Source organism: Pseudophryne corroboree, chromosome 10 (genome assembly GCF_028390025.1).
Source record: "Pseudophryne corroboree isolate aPseCor3 chromosome 10, aPseCor3.hap2, whole genome shotgun sequence".
NCBI classification, from domain to species: domain Eukaryota; kingdom Metazoa; phylum Chordata; class Amphibia; order Anura; family Myobatrachidae; genus Pseudophryne; species Pseudophryne corroboree.
This window is the reverse complement of record NC_086453.1, coordinates 363,784,955-363,806,588: the sequence shown is the minus strand read 5'-3', so window position 1 is coordinate 363,806,588 and position 21,634 is coordinate 363,784,955. Positions and strand designations below refer to the sequence as shown.

General features: G+C 45.2%; 1 protein-coding gene across 1 annotated transcript in view; it reads left to right on the top strand.

Annotated features, from left to right (window-relative positions):
- The first annotated feature begins 6,086 nt into the window (after nt 1-6,086).
- LOC134965671 (nicotinamide N-methyltransferase-like) overlaps nt 6,087-21,634 on the top strand; it is a 54,087-nt gene continuing 38,539 nt past the window's right edge. Inside the window, exons 1-2 of the mRNA XM_063941996.1 lie at nt 6,087-6,237; nt 8,885-9,092. Coding sequence (XP_063798066.1) covers nt 6,087-6,237; nt 8,885-9,092 — 359 coding nt within the window. The remainder of the gene's footprint in view (nt 6,238-8,884; nt 9,093-21,634) is intronic.

Genomic DNA, 21,634 nt, shown 5'->3' with positions numbered 1-21,634 from the left:
GTGATGCTGTCACCATAGATGGGCTTTCCTGGCTTGGAGCAGCAATGCTGTGCTGAGGCTGAGACATCTTGCTATTAAGATGTGGTCATGGTTCCTGTTCGTAGATGCCAAGATGTGAACTACCGCTAACCAATTGTGGTACAGCTGTATGTGGTGCGAGTAGTATCTATATCTTCCCACCTTCATCTGCCTCAGCCACTTAAAAGCCTCCAGGTGGCGACCTCTGAATGGATTGGCAGAGGCATGAGGGGAACCCCAAAGAACCCCCTTACAGAAAGTCACGACTGGTTATCACAGTGACTATGTTTTTTTTAAAATGTTAAGGGAATCACGATGCTAATAATGTACGCAATTGCTGACTAAATCAAATAAATTTCACACATATAAAGTCAGGGTTAGAATGCAATATAACTTCAGTTACCACAGTGTCTCGCCTCAAGATAACATTTGGTTAGCATGTTTGCATATGGCAGTATACATACAGTTAGTACATTTGGCATACATAAATCTAAAGACAACTGATTCATTACACAGAGCAGATCATTTATTTTACTTCCAGTTCAATTAATTTCTTGAGCTGTCCCAAGGGGGCAGTGTAGCATTAGTTTTTGTAAGGGCTAGTATTGAGCAGGCTGCAGGGTCATACATTTGGAGACAGAGCCATAAAAGTCCTGGCTTGCAGCATGGGGTGAAATTATACAATGTCCAGAATGGGGGAAGGGACAAGGCAGCAGTTATAAGCAATATTCAGGGATATTATAAATTAAATGATCACTAGCAAGCCATGCAATATTCAGGGATTAGGTAAATGGAATGATAAGCAGTGTGCAGAAGAAGGAGAAGCAGTCACCAGTTAGAAGTACAATGTCCAGGAGAGGGTGAATGATGCTATGGTGCAGCAGTATTGAGGTGCAGGCAAGTGTATATGAAGCAGTGAGCAAATAACGGGTAGTGCACAGCCTCAGCAGAGTCAGTATGTGTTTGTAGCTTACCCATGCCAGATCGGCAGCAGCTGGTTTCTGTCTATGGCTGGGCTCCTGTAGTCACAGTGGATACTCTGTGTCGTGCATGCTTCCAACCACAATGGTTCTCTGCTGCAGCACACACCTTCCAGCTCCCCAGGTCCTTGGTCCTCTGATCAGCACCACCGAGGTCCTTGCTTGAGTGGCTGCTTCAGTGTGCCAGCTTTCACCCGCAACGGCATTCTGCTGCAACATATGCTCATCCCTGCACCCATCTGTGATCGCTCCCTGATGCCTGCGCTCCTTCACACAGCAGTCAGTCCTTCAGCCCTGCTCTCAGGGACTTTTCTCTCCCTGTAGCACAAGACTTCTCTCCCTGTCCCAGCCTGGCTCTCCTCTGCCCACTTCCCCTACTCGCATGCTGTTTCCTTTGTGCTCCTCAGACCCCCAACTGTGAGTTCAGGGGTCATCCAAAAGCAGGCAGGAAGGGGCTGCAGATGTCACAGAGGAGAGTTTGTTAACTCTGCAGCCTGATGCTCACTTGAAAAAAGCCAGGAATTCCTGGGATGCCACATAGATAGAACAGAAAACCTCACACAAACAGAGAATACATAAAACATTAAGGTGCTGTAAGAGCGGAAGTTCTCTTCTGCCCCCTTGTGCTCTCACTTCCTGGTCCTGATCACAAAGGGAATATAGACACAACCATTTGTTCACTGGCACATCTGGACAGCTATCTTGCAAAGCGCGACTGGGAGATCATCCTAGAGCCTATCTGAGGCTCCATGAAGATGTATAAAAATAAAATCTGTCTGCTGCTCCGATGGATCGGCAGCAAGGGGGATTTCTAGGTACTCAGAAAACCCCCTGGCATGTGCTTATGCCCTCAAGGAGACAGACAGATCCCTGAAGTATCTGGGGACTCTGTGGTAGATGTACAGGTTGAATATCCCTTATCCAAAATGCTTGGGACCACAAGTATTTTGGATGTCGGAATTTTCCGTATTTTGGAATAATTACATACCATAATGAGATATCAAGAGGATAGGACCCAAGTCTAAGCAAAGAATGCATTTATGTTTCATATACACCTTATACACACAGCCTGAAGGTCATTTAATACACTATTTTTAATAACTTTGTGTATTAAACAAAGTTTGTGTGCCTTTAGCCATCAGAAAACAAAGCTTTCACTATATCAGTCTCACTCAAAAAATTCTGTATTTCAGAATATTCCGTATTTCATAATATTTGGATATGGGATACTCAACCTGTACTAAGCCTGGAGAAGTGATAAAGCAGTGATAAAGAAGTGATAAGTGGTAAGTAAATATGTGCCAGCCAATCATTACGGGTTTGAAAAATGAAAGTTAGTATCTGATTGGCTAGTGCATTATCGCCTTCCACTCATTATTATTATTATGATGATGATTATTATTATGATTATTATTATTATTATTATTATGATGATGATTATTATTATGATTATTATTTTTATTTATAAGGCACCACATGGGATCTGCAGTGCCCAGGCACAAAGAACATAAACAAATAAGCAAACAAGAAAACAGTGACTTACAGTTCAAGACAATAAAGTTAAAGTACAGGATATATAAACATAGCTGCATCCACAGATAACACTGAAATAAATATCAAGGCGGCAAAAAACTGGGGGATTTGGTGCTATCGAACGAAGTATTGAAAAGAAGATTGGTTAAGTCAAAGATGGAAAAGCACATGAGGGAAGAGGGTCCTGCTCATGAAAGCTAACAATCTAAAGGGGAGGGGCACACATACAAGGGTGACACAGATGGGGCCGAAAGAGAGTGTGGGACAGAGGGCTTAGGATGAAAGACAAATGGGTTTAGTGGAAGAAGTCGGTTTTGAGACCCCGTTTGAAGTTTTGTAGAGAGGTGGAGGGTCTGAGAGGGAGAGGTAGAGAATTCCAGAGAAAGTAAGCAGTACGTGAAAAATCTTGGAGGTAGAGGTGCATTAGCAGAATGAAGAGGACGGGCAGGAGTATAAAGGGAGATAAGGTCAGAGATGTAAATGGGAGATAAGTGAATGAGCGCTTTTTAGGTGAGTAAGAAAAGCTTGAAATGGATTCTGAAGGGGAAGGGAAGCCAGTGAAGGGCTTGAAAGAGAGTGGAGGTGCATACAGTACATTTGGTGAGGAAGATGAGCTGGGCAGCAGAATTAAGGATAGATTGGAGTGGAGAGAGGCATTTGCCAGGGATGCCATATAGGAGAAGATTACAGCAGTCTAGTCTGGAGATGAACAGTGAGTGGATAAGGGTCTTAGTGGTATCCTGGGTGAGAAAGTGTCTGATTCTAGAAATATGTTTGAGATGAAAATGACAGGTTTGAGAGAGCTGCTGAATGTGTGGTTTGAAGGAGAGGGAGGAGTCAAGGATTGCTCCAAGAAAAAATACTTAGGGGCTAGAGGAGATAGTAGTGCCATCAATAGATATGAAATTGTGGGAGGTGAGAAAGTGTGAGAGGGTGGAAAGATGATCAGCTCAGTCTTAGATATGTTAAGTTTAAGAAAGTGCTGGGACATCCAGGAAGAGATAAGCCCCATACACACTAGAAAATATTTTGAAAGATCTCGCTTAGAATGGCTGTTCTGAACAAGATCTTTCACAATCTCGTCCAGTGTGTACACTAAATGTCATTAATGATGCACGCTTGTGCGCATCGTTAATGACCCCCTCTCTTCTCTGAACATGTACAGAAGTGGAAGGGCCTCATTAACGACATCCATGCTGCAGATACAGCGTGGACATCGTTCAAGCAGCTGCCTGTCCTGGCCGCATTGGCAAGTGTGTATGCACTTGCCGATGCTGCCCCCCTGCTGGGTCCCCGCTGCCACCAATATCGACATTATCAGAAAGTGTGTACTTTCCTATAGCAGAGAGACAATTGGATATATAAGTGAGGAGAGCAGGGTAGAAGTCAGAACAGGATAGGTAAACTTGAGTATCATCAGCATTTAGATGCTATGGTATGTCAAAAGAGGTAGTGAGCTCACCTAAAGAGGACATATAGAGAGTGAAGAGGAGAGGACCTAGTACAGACCCTTGGGGGACACCTATAGTTAATGCAAGTGGTGGGGAGAAGAAGTCATGAGAGGAGACAGAGAAGGAATGGTCAGAGAGTAAGGAGGATAGCCAGATGAGGCCATTATCATGCAGACCAAGGGTGTGAAGGATTTGCAGAAGGAACAGGGGCTCCAGAGTGTCAAAAGCAGCATAGAGGTCAGTGAGAATAAGCAGAGAGTTTTGGCCCTTGGATTTAGCAGAAAGGAGGACATTGGTGTAGACTTTTGTGAGAGCATTTTCAGTGGAGTGGAGAGGATTGAAGCCAGACTGTAAAGGATCATGCAGTGAGTGGGAATAAAGAAGGGCAGTAAGGCGGTTGTAGAAAATATGTTCAAGGAGTTTGGAGGCAAAAGGGAGGAGAGTGATGGGTTTATAGTTGGAGAGAGTGTGTGGATCAAGGGTTATTTTTAAAGAATAGGGGAGACGAGTGCATGCTTGAAAGCAGAGAGGACAGTGCCAGATGAGAGGGAGAGATTGAGGAGGTGGGCAAGATGGGAACAGGCAGAGGAAGTGGAGGAGGCATGAGAGGATAGGGTCAAGTGGGGAGGTGGAGGGGGGATGAATGGATAAGGGCCATGACTTCTTCACTATTTATATGGGAGAAAGATGTCAGAGTTGGTAAGAGGGATGGGCATGAATGGCAAAGGAGAGGAGGTGGCTGTTTGCTGATGGTTTGGTTGGATGTGATGTCCTGACGTATGGAATCAATTTTGGCAGTGAAGCAAGTGGCAAAATCAAGAGTAGAGACTGAGGAGGAGAGACGAGGTGAGGGAGGATAGACGAGGGAGTTGAGGGTGTCAATAAGGCGCCAGGGGTTTGAGGACTGTGAGGAGATGAGGTTCTTGAATTATGACTGTTTAGCGAGGGAATGCACAGCACTAAAGGATGATAGCTTAAGTTTGAAATGGAGGAAGTCTACCTTAGAGCGTGACTTTCTCCACTGTCCCTCAGTATTATGTGAGCATGTTTGCAGATATCTGGAGCATTTGGTGCGCCATGGTTTAAGTATTGATCTGTGAGGCTAAATGGTGATTTGTGGAGCGACGGAGTTAAGGGCAGAAGTAAGTGAATCCTTGTAGAGGAAGTGGCTTGTTCAGGGCATAAGAGAGACAGTATAGGAGAGAGAAAGGAGTTGAGCAGGGAGGATAGGGAAGTGGTGTCGATAGCCTCAATGTCACTCCTTTTTCACTGTTTTATCACTTGTGCAGGATTAATACATCTACCCCTATATTAGAAACCAACAGTTGATTATTGGTTTTCTCGTTCAGAATCTTCTTCTACCCATGAATTATTATTAACTTCTGCTGAAGAACTTGAAGCCATTGAGGAATTTAGAGGAGCTTCAACGACACCAACATTTTTTGAACCCCCCACAGATCCATGACTTAAATGCAAAAGGAAATTCCCACTGTACCCCCCAAACAAACATTTGCTCAGAAGTGAGAATATTAATTTAATTTTTACATAAATAATATTCTAATAAATAAGACTAGGAGATCTTGAGCATATAAGATTCACAATCTTAATGAGGAGAACAGAAAGCCCTTAATTAAAATCAAATAATGACCTGATGTTGTGATAAAACCTTCAGATAAAGGGTGCAATATTATATTATAGCCCACAGAACTACATCTAAAGGAAGCCTAACATCAATTAGAGGACAAACTGTGTTACCGATACATTACCTTTAACACAACTGAGAATTTCTCTATCCTGTATAATCAGATAATCAATAAGGCCAAAGCAGTCGGCATTATAACAAAACCTGATAATGGACAATTGTGTCTGCATACAGGGACTTTCCAAACATTTTTATTTTATTTATTTTACTTTTATATTTGATCACACTGTCACCTGCATTCCCATGACAGCTACTGAGGCTGATAAACAATCATATGATAATACTGATATCCTGGTTACTGATGAATATAAATAACTGGATCCTAGTGTATATAAACAGATTTCCTGAGCTAGTAAATTATTAGACCTGAGCGTCAGCCAGCCTGTGATACAGTAATACAAGATGGATTCCAGCGCCCATAAATTCTATCCAGTACATGGCATTGATTCTAGAGAACATCTGGAAACATATTTATCTAACAAACCAGACATGGTCTTTAGAGATGATTCAATTAAATTTCCAATGGAATGTTTTCATCGTGCATTCAGTGAGGGTATGTATATTATACTGACAGTATGTATACTATACTGACCAACTTACCTTAGTGTGAGTGATTGCATGTACATGATTGTTTGTTAGGGAATTAAGACTGTATTCTCTAATGGAGTAGGGACTGATGTGAATGACAAATGTATTCTCTGTACAGCGCTGTATAAAATGCTCGGACTATATAAATACATTGTAATAATGATACTTTATGATGGATCTAAGATTATATATTTCAATGCAGTTGTTAAAGTGAAGAATTACTTTTTTAATTTGTTAAATGCAATGTCTATGACTCATTCTTTGATGACGGAACATGACTGTGTACAGTACATAGTGATTGCCATTGAGTGTTAGGAATATGCAATACATCATTATATCTGTCCACTGACATGTCTCTTTAACATAGGGGCAGACTAGATTGGACAAGTAGTTCTTATCTGCCGTCAAAATCTATTTTATATGTTTTTATGTAACATACAGTACTGTACAGTAAGGTAGTTCTTGCGCTATAGTGTATTTCAATAGAGACATCTCGCATGTGCAATGGTGATTCTTGCACTATAGTATTTTATTTGACAACTCATGCATGCACAACAGTGATTTTAAAAGGCAAAATCTGGTGGATGATCACTAGTATTACACTCGCCAGTAATGTCATACACCAAACGCCAGAGACGGATAGATGAGCGAGGCTCCATCTGTATGCATTATATCATTAGATCTGCCCACTTACATAGTGTAGTTACAGTGTATTGAGTGAGGATTGAAGAACCCTGTGTAATCACACTGTCAGATGACAAGGACCAGAAGGGCAAATTGAGCACTTGAAATGACCTCAAACAAGACCAACTAAAAAGTAGGTGGGATTGACCAGGGCCTAAACTAGGATTTTTGTCACCAAGGACAAGGCAGCAATTTGACACCCCCCCCCCCTTTCTGACATAAAATTAATATAATTCCTCCTACCTACCACACTTTATAAAGGACAGAGTGCACTGCAAACAGAGGGGTCTTACTGTAGGGTGGAAGGATCCCTGTCAGTGATGATACTCCCAGGTCTTACAGTTGGGTGGGAGGGTCCCTGGCAGCTATGACAATCGCAGGTCTTACTCCAGGGTCACAGGATCCCCGGCTGCACAGCATCAGACCCCAAGATATGATACAGGATCTCCTCACCTATGTGTAGCCACCAGCCCATGTACAAGCTACTGTAACTCACCAGCTGGTTCCCTTGTTGGATGTAATTTCTGGTTACACCATCTGGGTCCCCCCTCAGAGCTTAAAGTCAGGGCAGTGGCAGAAACAGGGCCACCATGATGCTACCAGAGCAGGATGTGGGACTGTGCCATCACTAGGGAATACGCAGTAGAAGATAGTTTAAGTAAGAGAAGGAAAATCACATGAGGGTAGAGGGCCCTGCTCATGAGAGCTTACTTTCTAAATAGGAGGGGCAGATAGACAAGGGTGACACAGATGGGGTAAACAGTGAGTGTAGGAAAGAAGGCCTAGGAGGAGAGTTTGCTGGGTTTGGTAAAGAAGTAAAGAAACAGGTGCAGGTTGTACAGTTTTAGCCCCCCTTATGCTGCATGGTCCCCATAACAGAATGAAAAACAATGCTCAATAAGCTTCCTATCTAGATACAGGGGATGTGGCCAAATAATGGGGGTTTGGCCATTAACCTCTAAAAAAAATAATGAGGAACACTATGTATACACTATGGACAGGAGCATTCATCCTTCTCACCAGCTGGCCCAGGTCTCTGCCAGTACCGTCGTACAAGCCTGTGCCCAGGTAATGAGTTTCTAAATCTGTTTTTGAAGTGCTACAATGCAGCGGCATCACTTTATTTCATACTTGCCTACCTGTCCCTCTCCATGAGGGAGAAAATGCTCTGTTCCTGGACTTTCCTGGAAATGTATGGTTGCCATCACCTGTGGTGAAACACCTTTCTTATCAATTATCTAACTCACCACAGGTGATGGCAATCCTACATTACCAGGAAAGTCCAGGAACAGAGCATTTTCTCTCTCATGTAGAGGGTCAGGTAGGCAAGTATGCTTTATTTCCATTCCAAGTTCTCTTGTGCTTCACATACATACTCATTTGCACACAGATATACAAGTGTTATATATCATACTAATCAGCACAGTCTCCTGGTATGTGCTAGGTGCATTGCATTGTAATAGACACTAGCAGAGGGAACTGGTAACTCACACACACACCAGGCATCAGTGATATCTAAGTGTATATGTTTCCTAAGAGTTTACATTATGGCACACTATGGACACTACTGAGGTCTGTAAATGTCTGTGTGTATATGCAGGAAAAGTGGCCCCAGTTACTGGAAATGCTGATCAGAGAAGTACTTACATACCTCATACATTACAGTGAAGGAGCAACAGGTGTGTTGTGAGGAAGTGGCTTACCTGTATCTAGGGATGTGCGGGTTCTCACTTGTTTTGGATAACCAATAAGATAAATCTGGATAAATCCAAACTGCAATAAATTTGGCAAAAAGAACTGAGTAAATTGGAACCCACACATCTCTCTACCAGTAACAGGAAATTACAGAATGATGCATAGTAGAGTACAGTAGATGCTACATATTACAGTATATTACACTCTGTAATCACTGGGATCTTTCCCTGCAGGTCACATTAAGGGAGACCTTTTGATTGACATCAGTTTTGGATCCTTCATTCATCATCTCTATACAGCCAGTGGATATTTCGACCAGATCCTTGTGCTGAAGTGCTCTGAGCAATGTATTATGGAGCTAAACAAATGGATTAACACACATACTGGAGCATTTGATTGGTCTCACATAATGTCATATATTAAATGTCTAGAAGGAAACAGGTAAGAAAACATATTTTCCAAAACATCGATCACTCTAAACTAGTGATGAGCGGGTTCGGTTTCCGAGAAACCGAACCCCCCCGAACTTTACCCATTTTACACGGGTCCGAGGCAGGTTCGAACCTTCCCACCTTGCCCGGCTAACCCGAGCGCGACCGAACGTCATCATAACAATATAACTTCATTAAAGCATTTCTTTGTTGAAAATGTTGACAACATTGATTTAGATTGGTGTAAAATTATGTGTTCTTGTAAAAATGGAATGGGAACCCTGTAAACTGTGCGTGTGTGGCTCTGGGATGGCTATTGCACTTAATCTCAGGAAAAAAAGACATTTCCCAGATGACTTCCGCACTCCCACATTAGCCACTTACATTTTAAAATGCAGATATGTTTGGGTTGGGTTTGAAATGCCGGCAGTGAGGATGTCAGCAGTCAGAATACCAACTGCAGCTTCCCAATGGTGTGAATCCTGGCAGGAGCAAGGTAAGCATACTTCCCTTCCCCCAATGTCCCCACTAACCATCTCTGTTATATTGCACATTATATCACTATTATACTAGTGATGAGCGGGTTCGGTTTCTCGGAAACCGAACCCCCCCGAACTTCACCCATTTTACACGGGTCCGAGGCAGGTTCGAACCTTCCCGCCTTGCTCGGCTAACCTGAGCGCGCCCGAACGTCTTCATCCCGCTGTCGGATTCTCGTGAGTTTCGGATTCTATATAAGCAGCCGCGCGTCGCCGCCATTTTCACTCGTGCATTGGAGATGATAGGGAGAGGACGTGGCTGGCGTCCTCTCCGTTTATTGTAGAACACAGTTGACTTGATTGGTTGTTTTTTATTGCTTAATTGTGGGGAGGATTGGGGAGCAGCTGTTAGGAGTACAGTGCAGAGTTTTGCTGATAAGTGACCACCAGTTTTTTTATCCGTTCTCTGCCTGAAAAAAACGCTCCATACCATATCTGTGTTCAGTGTGCTGCATGATATATCTGTGCTGAGTGCTCACACTGCTTAATTGTGGGGACTGGGAAGCAGCTATAGGAGGAGTACAGTGCAGAGTTTTGCTGACAGTGACCACCAGTATACGTTGTCTGCCTGAAAAACACTCCATATCTGTGCTCACAGTGTGCTGCTTTATTGTGGGGACTGGGGACCACCAGTATAATTAATATTATGTAGGAGGAGTACAGTGCAGAGTGCACTGCTGTACCTACCTCTGTGTCGTCACTCGTCATCCATTAAGTATACTATCCATCTACATTGTATACCTGTGGTGCATTTTAGACTAGTTTAGCAGTTTGCTGACAGTGTCCACCAGTATACTATATATAGCAGTACGGTAGGCCACTGCTGTACCTACCTCTGTGTCGTCACTCGTCATCCATTAAGTATACTATCCATCTACATTCTATACCTGTGGTACATTTTAGTTTTGCAGTTTGCCGACACAGTGTCCACCAGTATACTATATATAGCAGTACGATATGGAAGGCCACTGCTGTGCCTACCTCTGTGTCATCATTAAGTATACTATCCATCTACATTCTATACCTGTGGTGCATTTTAGTTTTGCAGTTTGCCGACACAGTGTCCACCAGTATACTATATATAGCAGTACGATACGGAAGGCCACTGCTGTGCCTACCTCTGTGTCGTCATTAAGTATACTATCCATCTACATTCTATACCTGTGGTGCATTTTAGTTTTGCAGTTTGCCGACACAGTGTCCACCAGTATACTATATATAGCAGTACGATATGGAAGGCCACTGCTGTGCCTACCTCTGTGTCGTCATTAAGTATACTATCCATCTACATTCTATACCTGTGGTGCATTTTAGTTTTGCAGTTTGCCGACACAGTGACCACCAGTATACTATATATAGCAGTACGGTACGGAAGGCCACTGCTGTACCTACCTCTGTGTCGTCATTAAGTATACTATCCATCTACATTCTATACCTGTGGTGCGCCTCTTTTTTTCTTTGCATCATGTGCTGTTTGGGAACAATTTTTTTGAAGGGCCATCCTGCCTGACACTGCAGTGCCACTCCTAGATGGGCCAGGTGTTTGTGTCGGCCACTTGTGTCGCTTAGCTTAGTCACACAGCGACCTTGGTGCGCCTCTTTTTTTCTTTGCATCATGTGCTGTTTGGGGACAATTTTTTTGAAGGGCCATCCTGCCTGACACTGCAGTGCCACTCCTAGATGTGCCAGTTGTTTGTGTCGGCCACTTGTGTCGCTTAGCTTAGTCACACAGCGACCTTGGTGCACCTCTTTTTTTCTTTGCATCATGTGCTGTTTGGGGACAATTTTTTTGAAGTGCCATCCTGCCTGACACTGCAGTGCCACTCCTAGATGGGCCAGGTGTTTGTGTCGGCCACTTGCAAGGCCGTCTTTTCATATGGGCTCAATGGGCTCTTTCCCAAGGGCCCCAGGAGTATAAGGGTCCTAGGTTGATAGCTGAGGGTCCCCTCTTTCCAGGGGTACCAGATTTTTGAAAATCGGCCCTAGGGAACCAGAGATATCCGACTTCAAAGCAGTGGTCCCCATCCAAGCCTGTTAATTGCTCTTCCCAGCCAGATATCTCGGGCCCTGTATGACTTCGAGTTTTTCTAAGGGTATATCCAAAAGCTGGGAGTCTTCCCTTTCCTGGGACACCGGCAGCTTGTCTCTACTGTGCCCAAAACCAGAGATATCAGCCTTCCAGCAGCAAGTCCCTGCTCCAGCTCCACGTGCCTAGTATGCAGATTTATATATTTGTTGGTGGATTGCTCTGGCTCCTGAAATCTGATCCCCAAATCCCCAGAACCTCCTGAAAGGTGTCCCCAAAACCTCCTGACAGGTGAGACGCTCTAATTTTTTATCCCATGCAAAGCTAAGAAATCTTTTTCCAGGAACTGGAGATATCTGCAGTCAAGCAAAGCTGCCCTCCCACCAGAAAATTATGAATATTAAGCCCACTCCACTATCCACCCCTTCCCTGCGTATTAAACACCCCCTACCACCCTGGATGTCATGTACCAGGGCCCATTCATTCAGCCCAAAGACCCTTTCTACAGTTTAGTGTTCTCCCTCCAGCCCCATCTCCCACCATCTGAGCAGTAAAGGAGTAATTATCAGAAATTACTGCTCTAGGTCCTATATGCTGAGCGGAAGATAGAACACCCCCTACCACCCACGGGACATCAGAGCTGCCGCTGATAACACCCCCACCCATGGAGGATGGGTAGGTGCCCCAGTGTATTGCTGTGCCCAGGGGCCCACACTGCTGTTAAGACGGCCCTGGCCACTTGTGTCGCTTAGCTTAGCAATCCAACAACCTCGGTGCAAATTTTAGGACTAAAAATAATATTGTGAGGTGTGAGGTGTTCAGAATAGACTGAAAATGAGTGGAAATTATGGTCATTGAGGTTAATATTACTATGGGATCAAAATTACCCCCAAATTCTATGATTTAAGCAGTTTTTTAGGTTTTTTTTTTTAAAAAACACCCGAATCCAAAACACACCCGAATCCGACAAAAAAATTTCGGTGAGGTTTTGCCAAAACGCGTCCGAATCCAAAACACAGCCACGGAACCGAACCCAAAACCAAAACACAAAACCCGAAAAATTTCCGGTGCACATCACTACTCTAAACCCAGTGTCAGTACTCAGTAAACTTTTCCAAATGCTTTACACTGGGCGTCATTTAGCCTGGGATGAAAGAGTTATCTGTTGTACTGCTCATGCCATTGGGGGTAATTCAGAACTGATCGCTGCTGTGCGTTTTTGCACAGTGGGCGGTCAGATCCTAACTATGCTTGTGTATGCACCGCAATGCACATGCGTGTCGGACAACAACGGAGATTGTCGGTCAGTGACGGGATGGCTAGAAAAGTCCATTTGCAAGGTGATTGACAGGAGGAAGCCGCTTTTGGGTGGTAACTGACCGTTTTCTGGGAGTGTTCTGGAAAATGCCGGTGTTCCCAAGAATTTTCAGGGAGGGTGTCTGACGTCAACTCCGGCCCCAATCAGCCTGACTCAATCACACTGGAAGAGTAAGTCCTGGGCTGCGCAGAGACTGCACACACAGAATTTTAGCAGCTCGGCGTACACATAGCATCGCACACTTGCAAAAATACACCCCCCTTGTCGGTGGCGACAATCTAAATGCAGGCAAGCAAAAAAAAATGCAGCCCAGTGATCAGATCTGAATGACCTCCATGGTCTCCTGTTATATGTATTTCAACAGACTTAGCTAATATTACTAAACCCATTACTGTATAACTCTTTCATTAGAAATAAACAACTTGCCCAAATCCCTGGGTTTCTATTTCATCCATCACCTAAATCCATATGGATTCTTCTTCTCTTCTCTCCTGAAGGAGAGCAATAGGTAAAAATAAAAAAACCCTTTAATGAGAAACATGAAGTTGCTCTTTGCAGAATATAGGTGGATAGCGGTATTACAAGGACATTCTGCCGCCGGAGAGATCGGACGCCGCCGAGTGACGTCACCCGCTAAACCCCGCCACACTCCGCCTCTCCGCTGGACGCAGCGGTGGAGGAGAAGAACATCTAAGCCACGGACAGCGACTTTTACCATCAGGCTGAGGAATCCCGTGGACTGGGAGTGAGGTAGGGATAGTTAGATCTCTCATGGACTGTGCCATACCGCAACAAAGCTCCTAAAAAGAGCTGTAAACATATGCTAATAAAAAAACTTTTTTACAGGTGCCACATAACTTTTCTAAGCGCTCATTACTGTTTATCAATTTCCATTATTTTATTTGAGCAGCTTTAGTAACACAAAGCGCATGAAACATTATATTTACAGAATATAGACATGAATTAATCAAAAGGAGCCTTATAGCACATACCCGTCGTGAGTCTGGCTGCAGTTTGGGGAAACCGTTCTCTTGGCTGTTTGTTATTGACCTCTTGTGGTCCATGAATGAACATATTATTAGGTCAGATCAATTAAAGTGCTGGCATTTACTTTTATAGGTGTGATGCAGCCAGTGGCGGGCTGGGATGGGGGGCATGGTGCCATCTGCCGTCTTTCCTCCTAGGTCACCTGCAGCCATGCCACGCTTGCACATTGCCAGCAGTGGGAGGCAGGAAGGAGATAGGTAGAGAGGATGCTCCCCACTTGGCCGCTCTGCACTATAACGCAATAAGAGTAGCTGGCTAGGCAGCTCCACCTCCCTGAGCTCCTCTCTCACTGACAGTCAGGTGTGACTACGCATGTGCATCGGGCTGCTGTGTGCCGCTGCTGGGGGGAGCTTGTCATCATCGGACAAGAAGAGCTGAGGAGCTACAGGAGACAAGGCAAAAGTAGAGCAGGTAAATTTGTTTGTGCTGCTGAGGGGTGGTTATTGGAGGAACCAGGGAGATTGCTGTGGACTGGGTAGGACAGAGAGAGACTGCTGTGGGGAGGACACTGAGGGTGCCTGAGTAGGGGGTTGATGTGTGGTGGTTGTTAAAGGGTGGAGTGCATTGAAGTGAGATGCTGTGAGGTGGACATTGAAAGGGTTTGGGAGTGATGTGAGATTAACATTGTAGGGGGGTGTTGTGTGGGTTGAACAGTTAAGGAGGAGGTATGTGATAGATGGACAGATAAAAAGGGAGGGGTACTTTGATGTGGGCATGAAAGGAGTGTGAGTGCCAGGTGGTGTGCATTGGAGGGGCAGGGGGGGCTGTAAGGTAGTTATTAAAGGTGGGGAGTGCTTGCGAAGGACAGTGAAGGCTCTGGTGGGAGTGCTGTGAGGTAGATTTTGAGGGGCCGGGGTGGAGTGGGGTGGTTGTTAGAAGGGGCTGTGGAAGGGATGTGCTGTGAAGTTGATAGTAGAGGAAGGGGAGGGCTGTGAGGTGAACTATGAAAGGGACAAGGGTGATACATGGTAGACTGTGAAGGAGAAAGTGAATGAAGTAAGGAGACAGTGAGGGTGTCTCTGATGAGAGCACTGAGTGCTGTTGTTGGTACAGTGAGGTCAGTGTGTGCTGTGTGGTCAGTGAGTGAACTGTGGGGGAGGGGGCAGTGGGTGAGCTGTGAGGTCAGTGAGGGCTGCAAGGGGCTCAGTGTTATATGGAAGGAACTGACTGAGACCAAGAGCTATAGAGGGGGTAATGAAAGTCAAGGGGAAAATTGAGGATATATACAGGGAGGACTAAGGGGCCAATTTATCACCATACACATCCTTGGATGCAGATGTCATGTGATAAAATCACCCAAACTCGTACTGCGATAATTGATTAGATTGCAGGGATGTATCAATTAACACATGCAGGGATACAGCTTGTGAGCAAGTTCTGTCCCTGCAATGACACTCCGCTGCATCATCGGGGTATTTTTTTTTTTAAAAGTGCATGCGCATGATGCGCATGCACTGCCCCCACTGACAGGGGCAGAAAAAGCTGGGCAAATGGCTGCCTATCACAGTGCTGCCCTATGATCTCACCAGCCTGAGGTGGCAAAGCTATCACAGGGCACACTGCAGTATTTTTTCACATTAATTTATTTTTAGTAAATTCGGCCACATCACATTTTCCATTATAAGTATGGGGAATGTGATGTGGCTTAATAAAAAAAGTGAATAAAAGGATTCGGAGTAGTTTTTCATGAAAACTGCTCCAAATGCTCTTTAACACATTCAGGTGATACTGAAATAATGTGAAACGGGTTTGAAAACAAAAAACACCCCTTTTGACATTATTTTAGTAAAAATAATGTTAATAAATGGACCTCTAAATGAGGCAGCTATGGAGGGGACAGTCAGGAAAATATGTGGCACCCCACCAAAAGATCACTTTCCCTTTTCATATTCACTGTGGAATGTCTTATTTGTACTCATATATTTGTCTTATGTATTGTTGTGGTATATTTATTTATTAATATCTACAAATGCACAGAGTGCCCCTTGTACATTGGTTACAGTGTAAAGGAGTGTGCAGTGCTGAAAGTACAGATGGATCCTCCGTTATCTTGGCTGTTTCTGCGCCTAGACGTAGGTTTAGTCATGCCTAGGTGATAGCTTAGGTTGCTGAGTTTAATCACAGACAGGCGCATTGAGGCACGAGCATGCAGTACATATCTCCACCACTGGGTGGCTAATGCTCCACTAATCCAGTACTTTAGTTTGAATAGTGGAAGATTAATCTACAGTACAAGCTCTGGCAAATGGTCAGTGATGACTGTAATGTTAATATACAGTCCTGTACTGCATAGTGTACACACAGATGGTGATCAATGGTCAGACGGAGAGAGTAAAAAAAAAGTTTATTCAGACACAAACGAATGTGTTAAAACACTTGTGTATGCAGACACAACTAATGTGTGAAAGGAATAATTTGGCTCATTGACTTTAAAGTATGTACAGTGCACTAAAGGGGTCATTCCGAGATAATCGTAGCTGTGCTAAATTTAGCACAGCTACGATCATTCACACTAACATGCAGGGGGACGCCCAGCACAGGGCTATCCCACCCCGCATGTCAGTACTGCCCCCCGCAGAAGTGCAAAGGCATCGCACAGCTCCCTGGCCCGCAGAGGCTGCGTGTGACGTCACTCAGCAGCTGCGCCCCGCCCCCCATTCGGTCCAGCCACGCCTGCGTTTGCCGGACCGCACCCACGAAATGGCGGCCAAACACCGCCATTCTGCCCCCCCCGCACAGCGACCGCCTCTGCCTGTCAATCAGGCAGAGGCAATCGTAGTGGCCCAACGGCCTTCAGCCGTTGGGCATGCGCCGGCGCACTGCGGCACTGGCGCATGCGCAGTTCTGACCAGAAACTGCAGGTGCGATCGGGTCAGAATGACCCACTAAATACCGTGTTTTGCATATGACCGTCCGAGTCCCCTAACAGAATAAACAAACACCAATGGGAAGGAATCGCTGCTTGCATTACTTTTACACATGTACTTGTGTAACTTCCATGCAGCGACATGGATGAGCAAGCAGTGAAGGCTCCCGCCTCCCACGCTGAGAGTCCCAGGTTCGATTCCCAAAGTGTCAATCTATATATTTTTTTACCCTAACATTCACTTTATTAATTTGTTTTTTTCTTTTTAATACATTCAATGGAAGGGTGCACACAGGTTTCAAATAAATCAGAGTAAATCTGCAGGAGTGACTCATTCCACTATCTAAAATACACAGTGGTAATGAGCACCGGTTGACATGCAGTACCAGTCAATATAAATTATTGTATTCTGATGCAACTAACTGTTCGAGCAACGCAGTACTGTAGATCATAGTCGTTAGAGAATCTCTGTTGTACTTTATACAACTCAGTAATTTATTAAGAATTTGTATTCTCATTCACTGCCAACAATAGCCAAACACTGCCGAGAAAGCCTAGAATTAGTATAAAAAAGGAGCTTTCAAATAGACCTGCTTTTTGCTGGCGTGTTCAGATATTCATGCACAGATCAGTGAGATCCGTGCATGCTTCTCTGTGGAAAAGGGTCAAAAATAGTCAAAAATGTCAAACAAAAATTTGCGTGGTGTCCCCCCCCCCCTCCTAAGCATAACCAGCCTCAAGCTCTTTGAGCCGTTTTTGGTAGTTTAAATACCGGGGAAAAATTGACTGGGGTCCCCCTGTATTTACACAAACCAACACTGGGCTCTTGGGCTGGCCCTGGTTCCAAAAATATGGGGGACTAAAGATGTAGGGGTCCCTCATATTTTTAAAACCAGCAATGGGCTCCACTAGCCGAGAAGATAATGTCACAGCCGGGGGACACATTTAAATAGGTCCCTGTGGCCGTGGCATTACCTCCCCAACTACTCACCCCTGTCAAGGGTACCCTGGGGGGAGTGGGGACCCCTTAAATCAAGGGGTCCCCCCTCCAGGCACCGAAGGGCCAGGGGTGAAGCCCGAGGCTGCCCCCCCCCCCATCCCTGGGCAGTGGATGGGGGGCTGGTAGCCTTTTTGTGTGTAAAAAAAGAATATTGTATTTTGTTTTAGAACTACAAGTCCCAGCAAGCCTCCCCCACTTGCTGGTACTTGGAGAACCACAAGTACCAGCATGCGGGGAAATAATGGGCCCACTGGTACCTGTAGTACTACAACAACAAAAATACCCAAATAAAAACGACACACACACCGTGACAGTACAGTTTTATTAAAACACACTTACGCACATATACATACTTACCAACATCCCATGCTGGGCAATCACGACCCCTTCTCCATGTGGAATCCAAACATTTACCTGTAAATCCAAAATTCCAATATACTCACCTATTATCCAGTGATGATTGGTCCTCTTCGATCCAGAAGTAATCCACGGCCTTGTCAAAAAAACAAACCGAAAGCCCGATCCACGCCACTAAAGAGGTTCCATGTTTACACATGGATCCCCTTTCCCTGAATGCCTGGACCCCCCGTGACTCCTGTCACTGGAGAGCCCAGCAGTCAATCTGGGAGTACAACATCATGGTGCTCTCCTGATTGGCTGTGCGCTACTAGCCTGTCAATCAGGCAGAGCACAGAGGCTAGAATGGAGCTTAGCGCAGCTCCATTCTGGCCTGTGATGGGAATTTTGCGGTCTGCGGCTTTCTGCAAGGGTAATAGGGGTCACTCTTGTGGGTGACTCCAATTAACTTTGCGGTTAGCCGCAAAGTTCCCATAATAGGCTAGAATGGAGCTGCGCTAAGCTCTATTCTAGCTGGAGTGCTCCGCCTGATTGACAGGGCAGGACTGCACAGCCAATCAGGAGAGCGCCATGACGTGGCACTCCCTGATTAGCTGGCGGGATCTACATTGACAGCAGTCATGGGGGGTCCCGGCATTCGGGAAAAGGGGTTTTATGTGTACACATGGAACCCCTTTAGTTCCCCGCATCCCGTGCAATCTGGGCGGACAACTTTAGGGGACCCGACACACGGTTGCTTGCTATTTCCCTTTGTAGTATCACCTAAACTAGTGATTGATCTGCCCTGAAATCCAAGAGTCTCCTCTTTTGTATGGTACCAGTCCTGAGTCTCTGGGACACCCAGAACCAAAGATATCCATACACAAAGTGGACCCATTTTCCCATAGACTATAATAGGCCCCTTAATTCAGACCTACCATGGGTTCCAACGCTTGCCATGAGCCTTGTTGGGATCACAGAAACTTGTGGTTGTTATACTCCAGTAGCTAATTGTCTCCCCTTTAAGCCCATTTTAATTTAATTTAATAGCTCACTTTGTGGGTCATTCCGAGTTGATCACTCGCTATGGATTTTCGCAGGGAAGCGATCATGGCAGAACGGGGCTAATCTGTGCATGCGTATGCACTGCAATGCACAGGCACATCGTACGAGTACAAAGAGCTTTGTGGTTTTGCACAGATTCTAGCAACGCTTCCAGTTGCACTGGCGAACGCAAGGAGATTGACAGGAAGTGGGAGTTTCTCGGTGTCGACTTACCATTTTCTGAAAGTATTTGTAAAAACGCAAGCGTGGCCGAATGTTTGTAGGGCGGGTATCTGACATCAATTCCGGGGCCTTCGTCGCAGCAATCATCGCACAGAATAAGAAACTACAGGGTGTCACGTCTGAGGATTCTTGTGGATCCAGATTTGGGGAAGATGATTATGATGCACTTGGATCTCTAAATAACAAGCGAGCGGGATGGATGAAGGTCTTGCACATTTATTACTTGAAGAAGTTTAACAGGGTTCGCCAAAGACAGTTGAAATAGAGACACGATTGAAGTTTAGCGGGTAGCTGGAGATACCGGCACCGCGACCCAGAGCTAAATGGCGAAATCCCGAAGGCTGGTTACCTCGGCGTCTGGAACAGGTAGACAGGCAGGACACAGGAACAGAGTCGTCAGTCTGCGTAAGACTGTAACAGACGGCTCGGGTGATTTTGCGGTAAGCAGGAACCTGACACTGGAGACGCTGCGGGAGCACAGAGTACTAGCTTCACAGATACTGTGAAAGACGTTGCCCTGGCAAATTCCCTCCTCCAGGCCTTCCTGTCTTATAGCAGCTACTCAGAGCTAATTGGTCAAAGGAAAGTGATAATTAGGCGAAGTGTGGGCAAGACAGGCATTTGCCCATATCCAAGATGGCGCCGCAGGAACTCAGCCCAGCCTGGTCACAGAAGCCCTCGCTCCACAGCAGCATGGCTCATCCTGCCGGAGGAACATACTGCCAGTCCACAGAGCCACAATCCAGTGCCCCTGACTGACCTCCTGTTGCACCCCGCCTGGCGCCAGCAGCTCGCACCTCCGCCAGCTGGACCCCTCCAGAGGGACCGAACAGGTAAGAGCCAGCTCCCCTGCACAGTCTCCCGTCGGACCGTGACATTGGGCTGGTCTTGTTCTGCACAAAATGTGTTTGTTGCCGCGTGGCTGCACAGGCGTTCGCACTCCTGCAAAGCGAAAATACACTCCCCCGTGGGTGGTGACTATGCATTTGCATGGCTGCTAAAAGCTAAGGAACAATCAACTCGAATGACCTCCATAAACCGAACGTCAATGGACCGTTGCTTTACCACGTTCGTTTGTGTCTGTACACACTACTTTTATTTATTGTTTTCTTTTTTTCGGTCCCGACATACAATATTTTCGACAGCGTCTCTGAACTCTGAACCTCCCCCCTCACCCTTTCCCCTCCCCTTTATGCTGTTAGGGTACTCGGACACTCATATTGCAAAACACAGTATTTTCCACAGCCTCTCCCTACCCCCATTCCCCTTCCCACTGCTCTCCCACTACCCCCACACCCTTATCCCCTGGCAGCCTACACAGTTCATTGAATTGACAGGAAGGTAGGTCAGGTTACAACAAATGTGCAACATAATACTACACTATACTGTATATGAAAAATACATATTATTATCCTTTATTTATATGGCGCCACAAGGGTTCCGCAGCGCCCAATTACAGAGTACATAAACAAATAATCAAACAAGAAAATAGCAACTTACAGTTGATGACAGTATAGGACAAGTACAGGGTAAATAAACATAGTTACATCAGCAGATGACACTGGAATAAGTATCAGGTGGCAGAAGACTGATGGATTTGTTGCAGTTGAAGATTATTAAAGTAAGAAAGGATAAGCACATGAAGAAAGAGGGCCCTGCTCGTGAGAGCTTACATTCTAAAGGGGAGGGGTAGACAGACAGGGGTGACACAGATGGGGTACATAGAGAGCGTACATAGAGCAGTCATGTTGATAGGTGTTTAAATGGAACAGTAGCAGTGATCCCTTCTCATAAAGTACAAGCAACACAGATCCTTTAACGCCGAAGATCTACAGTACTGTGTTGCACAAACAGATAGATGCATCAGAATACAATAATTTATATTTACTGGTATGTCTACGGGTGCTCATTTCCACTGTATATTTCAGATAGCGGAATGAGTCACTGCTGCAGATTTACCATGATTTATGTGAAAACTGTGTGCACCTTTCCATTGAATGTATTACAATGGATTACAAAGAAAAAATAATAATAATAAAGTGAATGTCAGGGGAAAAAAATATTGATTGGCACTTTGGGAATCGAACCTGGGACTCTCAGCATGGGAGGCAGGAGCCTTCACTGCTTGCCCAC